At 34.2% G+C, this 12,342-nt stretch overlaps 1 protein-coding gene across 1 annotated transcript; it reads right to left on the bottom strand.

The window, feature by feature from the left end:
* Positions 1–5,235: 5,235 nt before the first annotated feature.
* Positions 5,236–7,742, bottom strand: LOC114528215 (POU domain, class 4, transcription factor 3-like). Its single transcript, XM_028549838.1, has 3 exons — positions 6,878–7,742; positions 6,765–6,791; positions 5,236–6,661 (listed from the first exon to the last, which is right to left on the bottom strand). Exons 1-3 carry the CDS (start codon positions 7,031–7,033, stop codon positions 5,849–5,851), a joined length of 996 nt encoding a protein of 331 aa, XP_028405639.1. The 5' UTR covers positions 7,034–7,742; the 3' UTR covers positions 5,236–5,848.
* Positions 7,743–12,342: the final 4,600 nt, after the last annotated feature.

Genomic DNA, 12,342 nt, shown 5'->3' with positions numbered 1-12,342 from the left:
GTTTACTCAGTGCATTCGTTTTGCAACTTTAAGATTTTTACCCTGTTATTCCGGTCTCGTTGTTCGCATATATTAAATAGCATCGTCGTTCAAAATTGAAATTTAATCAGTTCCCAAGTGTTATTGCACAATTTCAACTAACCTCTGATAAAAATTTAGCTAAAATATCAATTTTGTAAACGAAAAGTAATTCATTTACCGCTAGCATAAACTTTGTTTGAATAAGGGAAGACTGAGTCATAAATACGAGCATAGATACGAGGCAGAGAAAGATGCATGGGTGTCTTCTATTTTGTGACATAAGGAACATTTCCGTGTTGTAAATGCGTTAACATCCATAATGTCACAAACATTACAATACTACTAATAGTACTACAGACTATAATTCACATTTCGTATTTTATTCGAGTTGTAAAGAAAAATAGGAACATACAATACTTGTATGACTTCAACTGTTATTACTTTCTACCAGAATTAATTAGGCTAAAAATTCGAGTATTCTATAGGTTCGAAGCAGGTGAAAATCAGACTTGCCCACATCAAAATATATCTGCAGTAACACTATAGACTTTATTTTTAACGAATGATAAAATTTAGCTTCTATGAGAAATTGTTTTGTGAATGGGCGTTAGTAAGTTGTGTTTAAAACAATAGGGATAATAATTGACACGCTTTATATCGTTTATGTTATGATTCTCAGCTCGAAAGCTGTTAAGAGTCCTTGCAGGTAGCTGTATTGTTATGTATCCAATATTATAGTAAGAATAAGAATGTATATATTTAGCTTTGAAACTTGTTCAAGCTAGCGCTTGATCTTCTTTCCAAACTTATAAATTTTCTTGATACAATATAATGCTGGTGACAATATAACTGATGTAATTAAGTTATCTTAGCGCGCTAAAGGAAAGCAAATCCTTTCTTTCAACTTTCCGGCAAGACAATTAGCATTATTTACCTTAAGTATATGAGAAAGCGTCGTCTCTAGATTAGTGTAATTGAATGTCTATTTATCAATTACTATCAATTCAAGCTATCCATGCAAATTGTTTCGGTGCAAATAGTATATAATTTGGGTACTTGTGTGAGAATGATGATTGCTGTGAATGTTTTACTTGCCTTTGTATTTCTATATTTTATGTCGCAGTACAATAGATTTGCTATTCTAGAGGTTTGGCGTAAGAAATTGAATCATGGTTATACTTTTAATTTTGTTCTCTTTCGATACTTTTAATGAGGCATAATTCAATAAGTTATTGAAAATAGGAGCCAACGGACATGATTGTGATTAAATATTTATCATTTCTGACTGACAAATAAATTTGAAATTTTAAAGATATTTTATGACTTATATAGAATAAAAGGGTTAACACAATCTTAGACTGAACTATAGTCGTACAGTTATCAGCTATGTCTATGAGTGAAAAATGTATTTTATGGGTAAAGTTTATGGTACAGAAAATTACAGGGGATTTGTGCCCGCGTATTAATAGATTAAAAGCTGATGATTTTGACTGCATCTTCGGTGTAAGAAAAGGAATTATCAATTTAGATTTTAATGCAACTGGTTATATATATAGAAACAATACGATTATAAGAAATAATTGCATGCCACGGAAGTTAGTAATGAATGCATGAATGAACATAATTGTCATAATTTTATCAAGCAGTGAAAATACGTAATAATGCCTTTCACTGATTCCGACCATTCACTGATTTCAAGGATCCGATTGTTTTTCTAATCTGCATCGGTCTTTGAAAAATCTTTAGAACAGTATATATGCGTGAAAATCTAAAAAACCCTACATGAGTTAGGCCACAATCGTCTCAATTTGGCCACAATATACTACCATGCTGCAAGTGTAGTAGTAGTAACTGCTTTAATACTGTCTACCATTTTCATGACTGCCAAAATTCTGCTGCATTTGTTAATATGATTGTTTCAAACACAACAAATGATTGATTATTCAGTAATTATATGTTGGGATATTCTGCCGACATTTCCCTTTTCATTTTGGAGATTTTGTATACCTATATGTTTATTGGAACTGAAATTGCTTTAAGTCAGCTAATCGTATTTTAATAAAATAATATTTTATATTATTTGTTTGGAAAGACACCGCAGCCTGCCATGCATACATTCTATTTTTACGGATGATTTTCCATCTTATTTAGGTTCAGAAGCAGTAAATACACAATAAGCTAATTAAGAAGAGTGTCGGTATTTCACATTGACTGATTGCTTTAAGTCCCTCGTGATAAGCTATTCGCAAGATGCTTGGTTTGATCTTACTAAATGATAAAACACTAATTATTAATGAAAACTAACCAAAGTTCCCATCATCAGAAAATTATTCATTGTTTTTCGCATCAAGAGATTACGGGTATACACATACAGACGTAGCACGAATGAACATTGAATCACCTTGCGATGCATATATAAGAATAACAGAACAATTTGACATTGAAATAATCTTTTTCCTACATGCATGCCTGTCGTTTATTTTCATTTACTATATATTGCTGAAAAATATTGATGTGTTTTTTCTCTATAGACTAACTATGTCTATAGAAGCACACCTGCAAGAAAAACATTGAAATTTTTCTTCAGCTGCATGTATATGTTGAAAGAAAGATTTGCGAATGATTAATATTGCATTTGAAAAGCACTTGTGAGTGAACAAGGGCACCTAATAACGCGCATCATTGTGTAAGATGTATAGAAACATCGGGACAAAGCTGGTTCCGTATGTACCTTACGGTTAAAAACATCATATTACATATTATGCATGATCATAAAAATTTATAATTCAAAGACATTTTAAGTTTATATTTACTTTGTCCTTCAAACATTTGTCTGGCCCAAAAGAACCGTGCATGCATAGTTAAGCGTATATATTTTGTACCTCTTTTAGAAAAGAAACATATCAGTTTCTGTCTATATCATAATAATTCTTTCGCCCTATAGCATTACCTTGCATGAACGTATTCGCCTATCTCTTTGTCTCTTAAATGTCAACTTAAGGACACTTCTGTCCTGAGATGTTTATTTTATGTCAGCAAAAGATGTTTTCAACGAAAAGATGGCACATGTTTTATGCAAATCTTAGCTTGAAAAATGTTTTCAATTTAACCGCAGTTTGCTTTTGAGGTAGCATGCAAAGAAAATTAATGGTTTATTCCTTTCAATCCATTTTATTAGTGGAATATTATGGAAAGATGGAAACACATTTCGCCGTGACTGAAAACGTTTGCCATATAAACCGTTTCTATAGTTTCGCTTTGCGTAGTTTCAGTTAATTTTTGAACCTATTTATGATAAATGAAACTGAATGAAATTTATAAGTTGCATATATTTTTGCCAGCAAGAGCAAAGCCAAAGATTAAGTGCTCCTATAGACTCTACAGAGATATAAAGAGATGCAAAGTTTAGCCTTTATGAAATGCAATGACGAATATTCGCTAGAATGTTCCTGATGTTTCAGTCATGCAAATTGTGTGGCGGCAAACTAGAAACTACATAAACATAACTGTCATCTTGGGAAAATACAATTAGGAAATTGCTTGTCCAAATTACTTCGCAAAATTTCACACGGTTTGTGGTTATTGTGCATTACGGATGAATAGCAATACTTCTCAATTACGACATTCATTATCGACACTTATCATCGACACGATTTTAAGATACAATGTTAGGTTGAATATTTTTTATACTTTTTAAATGAAACGCTTTTTGTATCATACAAATCGTGGGATAGCCCATAGAATTTTAAAAAAATAAAAGTCCCTTCGCCGCTAAATGGAAATTGTTTTTGTCTCGTATTGTCTTGCCGTAAATACGTGAAAATGAATTAGAAAAAAAATTGTTATTAACTAACGTGAAGACATGAATATTTGGTTATTTTTCTTACCAATGTTGTATAATATATGCATATAGCTGCCTGTATATGAACTTGCAGATAGAAAACTATAACTATATATTATTATTATCTTCAAAGCCAAGGACTCTTATTGAAAGATCCTTCCTTAATTTTAACGCTGTTTCTCAGATTTGGTATTTTCGGTGCGCTAAACAACGTTTTTAGTTGCTAGATGATTCGGTAAAAAATGTAACTTCCATTTATGTTCAATCGTTGGCGATCAACGTTTTTTTTTACAACAATGACAATGGCCAATGCACACCACCACATCTTTTAACTTTTGTCTGATGTTAAATGATAAACTTGACTTTGATTATCATCTAGCTAGCGAAGAAATTAAATGACGTTCACCTTTCACCCCAATTGTACAAAAATAAAGAGTATTCATACGACTGCACCCAGGGTACCTCTTTTAATTGAAGTATATGCTTTGTTCTTCAATCAAGGACTCGCTTATGACGCTACCTGTATCAAAATGTAGCAATGTTGCTTACGCCTAGCTATATTACTAGACAGACGTTTCTGTAATGTATTAAATTTACGTGTACCCGTGGTCGGGTTATTCGTCCCCGCCATGCATGCATGTATATTTTCAATTATTAACGAAAATGGGACTCATTGGAAGCACTTTTAAACGAGTACTTTGTACACATTACAAATTTCAATTTCGGGCCACTCATCGCTATACAGTTCCTGTGTTGTCATCATGGTTTTATTATAAACAAAATTTCATCCCTATTTCAAATCAAGTGTACTCCAGAAATGATTATACTTGCTAAGATCGATTTGTTTTATGCGCTACCAAATAAAACAAGTTTTATTATGAATAAATAAAATGGGGGGTTTCAAGCAGATATATGTAAAATCGGTTGTTTTTATATATTTCATATTGCGGAGAAAATAGCACGGCGTTTAAATTAAATCGAACAAAAATTAATTTGTAAGAATGAATAATATCGTATGTCCGTTGATAATGCCGTGTGTATTATAGCTGAAGTAAATACAATTACAGGCATTTTAATTTCAGAATGTCATAGCATCGTTTGAAAAGATGCCTTGTGTCTTCGCAACATGCGGTCGACTGGTGGCTTAATTGGGATGTTTTATTTGAAAAATACAACGAAAGACACGATGCATTTAAGATAAATTTATTTAAGATATCCTAAAGTTTCAGTTCTTTAGACGGAACTAAATCTACGATTTCTATATATACATTTATGTATACTGCAGCCCTTGCAGTGTCAACTGATTTGCAAATAGACGCTAACATCGGCTTATTGCATTACGTGCAAAATTTGGACTTTCTCAAATTAATTTACAAATGTCGGTAAAAATTTTGAAATATATTAAAATATAAGTTAACATTTTTCTTGCTATATATTAATTCACTCTAATTCAGTCATGTTAACAATAGATCGATCGTTGTTTTGTCTGAATGCTCGTTCTCACAAATTCATTTGCTTTGCATGCCATGGCCCATGCATCGCATTTGTAGCCGTGCACAGATGTTCAGTAATAATTCTATACAACCCACCGAAAAACAAAGCCGTGGAAATTGTAATGATTTAAGTTTCTAGTCATCAAAATTGAACACGAATATTGAAACACGCGAGAGGATTGCACAAATTATCTTTCAATAAGAATATCAGAGTTGAATAATATTTTGTTCGAGATAACATCAGGCAAGCAATGTTAGTTCATCTAATTATCAGTCCAATTTTCTTTTCAACTATTTGTTTTGTGTTACAAACTTCTTTTTGTCATTTTAACCTTGCCCAAACATTATCGCTCTTAGCTTTAATTTCCCAATTTCAAATATATACATTTGCCAAAAGTCTAACCCTAACTCCTTGAGTTTCAGTGTCATATTTGTCAAATTTTACGGACCCCTGCATTCTGTGACTTATTAGAACTCGTCTGTGTATTTGAAGTCAATGAACTGAAAATTTCATCCTTTTCTTTTTCTGCCTTTGGTTACAAAACCAAACACGTACGACGTTTTTCGATAAATCAAGTTTGTCAGCTATAGAAGAAATTTTATCACTGGATGGTCTTGCGTTCATTGCGAAATATGCTTCTAGACTTCGTTTTTCCGCAGCTCCAATTGATGTTCGTTTACGTTTTTTCTCTGAATTTGGTAAAAACTCACTTTTATAGTTCTTACTTCGATATGCTTTCTCTGCTTCTTCTAACCAAGCTGTGAGAACAGGTTTTAAAGCCATCATATTATTATGACTCAATGTAAGGGATTCGAATCGACATATCGTCGATTGACTGAGTGAGCCAACACCAGGAATCTTTAAATTAGCCAACGCAGCACCGACATCAGCTTGTGTTACACCGAGTTTTATTCGGCGTTGCTTGAAGCGTTCTGCAAACCACTCTAACTCTCTTGGGTTCATATCCTCCGTTTGAGGACTCATTGCTGCATGTAAAACATGATGAGAAGGTTGAGGTTGAAGTGAACTCACTGGAGATGGGTTATTTTCGAACGCTTTCTCAAATGATTTTTCAAAGTTTTCTGGGACTGAAGGCTGTAAGGATGCTGAGATCTGATCCAGTATATCGTGAGGATCGTATTGATTTGCATCTTGTCCGTGACTGGAATGTAAGCCATGAATACCGATATAGCTGCTTCCTTTAGAAGCTGCCGGGCTCTTGGCGAGATATTTCCCAGGATCTAATGATTGAGAGGCTCCCAAGAGATGAGAGTCATCAAATGTGTCGAAAACATTCGAAGGAATCTATAGGAATAAATTTGAATTGAGTGAAGTACTTAAAGAAGTATTTTCCGACAAGACAAAGTACGCTAAGAATTGAGTCGTAAATACTGTTGATAAAACTCACCAAGGTCTGCGATCTTGAGAACGTAAGCTACAAATAAAAAACGTTAAGATGTGAATAAGTATTATTACATTCGACGTATGAATAATATTACTTTCACAGACGAAATATTTTACCGAGTTTGATCCGCGATACGACGGTATCCAACTTGCTTCATTTATGCTCTGTGAAGCGGTTAATGCTGCTGCATTCGAATATGAAATACCGTTGGAGCTTGGAACTCGTCCTAGAGGTGGACTAAAGTTCTTATTGAGAAGTGTTTCCCGGTTCATCTCGTAGGGCAGTCAGAGAGATGTGAGTCGTACTCTCATGACGTGCATAATGTTTTTAAATGCAAGCGAACCGCTCATAAAGAAAGGGACAATCATTATCATTGTGTTAACAATATTTCAACTGCACCTGTTCACCTGCTTCTACGCATGCGTAGCAGGAATTAAGCGCATGCGCGAAGAGCAGGTGAACGGAGAAGTGAAATAGTGTTAGTCTCTCGCTGGCTTCGAATTCGCCACACGACCCAATCGATGAACATCTGCTGGCTTAGTCGACAAAATGATCACAGACGTATTTTTATGACTTACCTTAGCAACTTTATACATTCTTCAATAATTTCCTATTACGTACAATGAACTTGGTTTAGTTGTAACTGTCATTGAAGATGAATGGACTAAATTTAAGGAGATCTCTAGCACTGCGTGAAGACGTATTACTTGAGTGAATAAATACTTCCTCCCGGCTTAATTTCTACACACGCTGGACTCTATATTGAAGTCCGTAACAATTATAGATCAAATTGAAATTCATTAACGAAATTTCAAAAGGAAGTTTTCCAGACCAATGAGCGAGAAGGGAAAACAATGCTCGAATATTTGGATCGCAACAATTAACATGCGACACGGGTCTACACGTGTTCCCAACAACATCTACACTTCACACAAAGAAACAAAACAAGCAAGATATTATTAATTCGGGTTCATCTAACGAACGCGGGGGTAAAGCGGTTAAGATTGGTATTAGGTTTGGTATTAATACAGAGCGGACAAATCGTAACGCATGCATGTTAGTTTATGCTAGCTTGCTTTCACTGAGAGATTTATTACAGGCTATAGCTATGAGCGGTATTTTAAGAGTTCATTTTAAGATAAAGATAAAAATTTTTAGAATGAAGATTCGGCTGGCTTGTATGTAAATCTTACAACAAACATCTAATTTAATGGCTTAGTTGAGTTTAAAATACGTATTGATATGTTAAAATAAACTTCACGACTTCATGCTTTTACATTCTACAATATACACCACTGGAGATTATGTTAAAATATTAGAACTCAGTTGAACGAGTATAATAATTTCTTCGGGGTAAAATTTAATTTGTATTTAAATTACCATGGATATAGACGAGAGGACATTATGACAAATTATTGAAATTAATTCCTTTCTTACATCGCCATGCTCTATGTATGTCCATATCCTGTACTATATTGTTCAACTTAGTCATTGATACTATAATATACGGTAAGCACAAAACCCTGACATTGTAGTTGTAGTTTATGTAACAGTTTGATCATGCAAATTTTGAGACGCAATATACTCGTGCATGACGTACTGAAGAAAAACACATCTATTTTATTAAACTAGTTTATATTTCAACTCAGCACCAGGAAGTATAGTATTATAAGATCAAGACGGAATCTTCAAATGCAGACAAAAGCAAATAAAGTTGTTTTCCTAAAATCGTAATGTTTAAAGAAGTAATACATTGTCAAATGAAGTATTATTAAAACGCACGGAATTGTTTCAGGCGGTTTTCGTTCAATATTTACTGAAATCGTTTCATATGTGGGCAGTAAAGCTTTCCCAAATTCCTACCAAATACTTCCATTCCTAAAAACACATGGCCCACTTAATTCGTTACAAAGAATGCAATAGTCAATTCACGGGGGTACTTTCCTTGCTAAGCTACGTCACATTCCTTAAGAAACACACATGACTAACCTTAATTTGTGGTTTTTCTGTTGAAAATAGAAAATTTAAATTCACAAAGCGTCGTGATTTTGTGCGTCGGTCCCTCACATAAACCACAGAACCACGAATTATCTCGCCAGCTCTCCTCGTATTCCGTTTTTAGACATAGCTCCGAATGAGATCGATATGTTCATGTTGCTTTTAATATTAGAAAAGCTTATCAAGAATTAATACGGCATTAAATATGAAAGAGAATAATGCCAAACATAACATAACGATGGAATTTTCTTCTCAAATATGCATGCCTACATATGTCATATGCATGATCACGAGAAACGCGAAGATAAAAGTTGTAGAATCAGCATTAGCATTAAAAACAATATAACCGTGCCACTGTCTGTATAATGCTGGTAACAGCCTTCAATTTCCCGTTCTAAAATCGGTTGTAACGACTTTTTTGCTTGACGATGCAAGTTCATTGCCTCGCATAGAAATATGCAAGACATTATTTATTTATCTGCTATCTTGTCGGTTATGCAAAATGAGAACAAAGAAACCACACACGTTCTGTGTTCCTGGCAAAGATAAACATAATGTGTCGATAGAGATTGCATGATGTTTTATGATCGATAGATATATTTGTATCTAGAATAGTTCAATACTACTATTCTGTCTATAGACAGACAGACGCAAAGCCTTAGGCCGCTGTGTTCTTGTAAAGGAAGATCTTTCTACAATCCTATAAGGCAACACGTACATTAGCATTTGAATGACTCAGTCCGCCGTAGTTAAGTCCAGCTGCTCTCGAAAATTCCGCATACACGCATGCAAGACATTATATTATAAAGTCCATATTGTTTTTAATGGCAATAATGGACAAAATATTTATATCATAATTGTTGTCCTTTCTCTTGGGACATGAAAAACAATGTCTAGTCTCGTTTTACAATATGCTACAGCACTATAGCGATCTTCTGTATATTTTTGCCTCCTCAGAAACAACATATGAAAAGGCTAAATACTCGGATATCACTAAATTTAAATATTGCTTTCTAATTAAAGTATACTGCATATGCAGCCTGTAGGATGCATGTAGCCGCGCTAATAATGCAGGTTTAATAACGTAAACGAGGCAAACTATTAATGTCGCCGAAAATAAATGTATGTTGAAAAGAGGCAAATATCAATGTGTGTTTTAATGTTACTATATTCTCATTATCTTTTAGGCTACACACTTGAAGCAATATGTCCAAATCAATTTTCTTTCCATCCACCTGGCTGCATGTCATCGTCTTCACAATGTCACGGCGCCAAAAAATGCCTCATTATATTTCGTAAAATTTCTTCTACTTTTTATTATGTCAGTCGTAAGTTTCTTGAACATGCATACACAAGCTGAACGATGTGAAATAAACCGTCAAAATATCGTCGAATAATTAAGAAATCATCAGGTAAAAGCGGACTATTTCATGTTGTTGAATATATCGGCTTGTCGGTGTTCTCGACAGTTACGAGTTGCAGTTGTTGAGAAGCGAGACAGTTATGTGCTTAAACGCATAGTTTGTTGTAACTAAGCAAACTTGATAGTCTTATTATACGCATGTAAATTCGAGCACTCCTCCCATTTCCTTTTAGCCAAATGGATTGCCCCATAGTCAACTTGTGCTATTATCAAAATAGCCTCAAATTTAAATGAAAATAGTCAAACAGAGTTTCGCCTTCATTTCAATGTAAATAACGTACCATACATGCTTATTCCTGTTTCGAACTACATCCTGTATTTTTTTGACTGATTGTATTTAATTTTAATTCTATATACTTGGTTTTGGGGCGCATGTTGTAAACCGCAATTGTATAAAGAGAGATTTTTTTGGCACAGGTATACCAGCGCGGTATCAGAAGGTAACGGCAGGTGCAGGAATTGTAGGGAAACATGTTTAGCTTTTGTTTAAGCCGAAAACACCAGGCTTTTGTCCTAAAAACGCACATCGTGCCTCGTTTGTAATTTTTTCGATACCGAGTTCATTTTACTTTAAAATGCTTGATGCAAGTAAAAACGAATTATTAGTGTCCATCTTGACTAAAATGCTGGCTAACACAGCAATGAATAAAAATAACTTTATGGGATATTTAAGAAAATATGTAAATAAATATTGACCTATATTGTGATAATGTCACCCTTTCAAGTACTTAAAAGAAAGTCAATAAAGAACTTCATTGTACAGCAGTTTTATTATTCTTGATCTGCAGTAATGAGATCCATTCTCGGTGATTGTGCCAGAACCTGACTGATCCTAATTCACTTCGCTGACAATCGGATATGAATTTTCAGATTCATATCATTAAACCCATTCTTCTCTTTTCTAGAATTTGTAAATATAGGCACTGAATTCCTTGGAATTTATGTAATTATTAGTTTGTAGGCACACTAGTGACAAACGTCTATGTATATTCAACTATATATGCAAGACAAGTATACTTGTACCTACAAAACTATAATTATTACATATTGACTTATTGTTGTTCGTCATGCAAAATTACAAGAATATTATTCGGCCTTCGACAAATCAATAATTATTTCAGTCATATCTATCTAATCTGGAGATATTGGACCTCTTTGTAAGGTTCCAAGGTTGTAAAATAAACACATTTTCTTTATTATTTCTATTTGCTATACGAACACATACGATCTCAAGAAATTAAAAGAAAAATCATATTCGTTATCTGAAGTTTTGATTATAACTCGTAAATATTTTTACGAGAAATTAAAACGCAGAGAATGTCGATGATGTCAACTTACTCTAGCCCGCCAATATTAGTAAACGTACTTGCAGGTATTTGCCGTGATTGGCTCCAACCATTTTATAAAACATTCGCTGGAGGACAATGTCTAACTTCATGCTGTAATTAAAATACATATTTCATTGTCCAACAATCACTACTATATTTTGTCTAAAGAGATAGCAATCTCTGTATGAAGAGATTATGACTTGGAGTGATTTTTTGAAAGCACTCTTACTATGAAGACATTCGCGTCATTTTACTTCCGGCGCTGGGTAAAGGAGTGGGTAAAGGTGTGGGGAAGGTGTGGGAAAAGGGGGTGGCGTGTACCGACCTGCTTCACACGTCAAGTGAACTTTCAATGCGAAATATTGCGAATGGACGCTAAATTGTTAAATTATTATAAATTAAACGAACAAAAATTTACCTGGAAATTTGATGGTAATTCTACCAAAACATTCGTATCACAATGACTAACCCGAGCTATTCAGGGTCTTCACGAGGGAAGATAAAAAGAGAGGACAAACGACTGTTATTCGCCAGATGTTAATTAAGTTGTTGTACACTGATGATGTGTAGGCGGAAATATTTTTTTCACTGTATGAGAAATACGCAGCAATGCAATGAAGTTGGGAATCTTTCAAGTTTATGTTCCTACGCCTATCACAGTGCACAACACTGTTCACCATTTCGGGACAGTCAATGACAGAATCACCTTGTCCCAAAAGTACGTGGCGGGCTAGGGGTTGATTAGAGTGCAGACTGCAGAAAAGCCAACTGATTAAGAAAATTCGGACCCAAAATATTGTCTCTGAGAATTTAGATCGCGAGAACCTCCTCG

Source organism: Dendronephthya gigantea, unplaced genomic scaffold (genome assembly GCF_004324835.1).
Source record: "Dendronephthya gigantea isolate DGI-Jeju-01 unplaced genomic scaffold, DenGig_1.0 000048F, whole genome shotgun sequence".
Classification (NCBI taxonomy): domain Eukaryota; kingdom Metazoa; phylum Cnidaria; class Anthozoa; order Malacalcyonacea; family Nephtheidae; genus Dendronephthya; species Dendronephthya gigantea.
Note: the sequence above shows the minus strand (reverse complement) of the source record. Positions and strands in the feature narration are given on the sequence as shown.

What these genes read in the sequence shown, in the direction of transcription:
- LOC114528215 (XM_028549838.1), bottom strand. Translation starts at nt 7,033, where the DNA reads ATGAACCGGGAAACACTTCTCAATAAGAACTTTAGTCCACCTCTAGGA. An exon ending in CGTATCGCGGATCAAACTCG is followed by an intron (nt 6,792 to 6,877) that starts GTAAAATATTTC and finishes TTTTATTTGTAG; the next exon opens with CTTACGTTCTCAAGATCGCA. An exon ending in TCTCAAGATCGCAGACCTTG is followed by an intron (nt 6,662 to 6,764) that starts GTGAGTTTTATC and finishes TTATTCCTATAG; the next exon opens with ATTCCTTCGAATGTTTTCGA.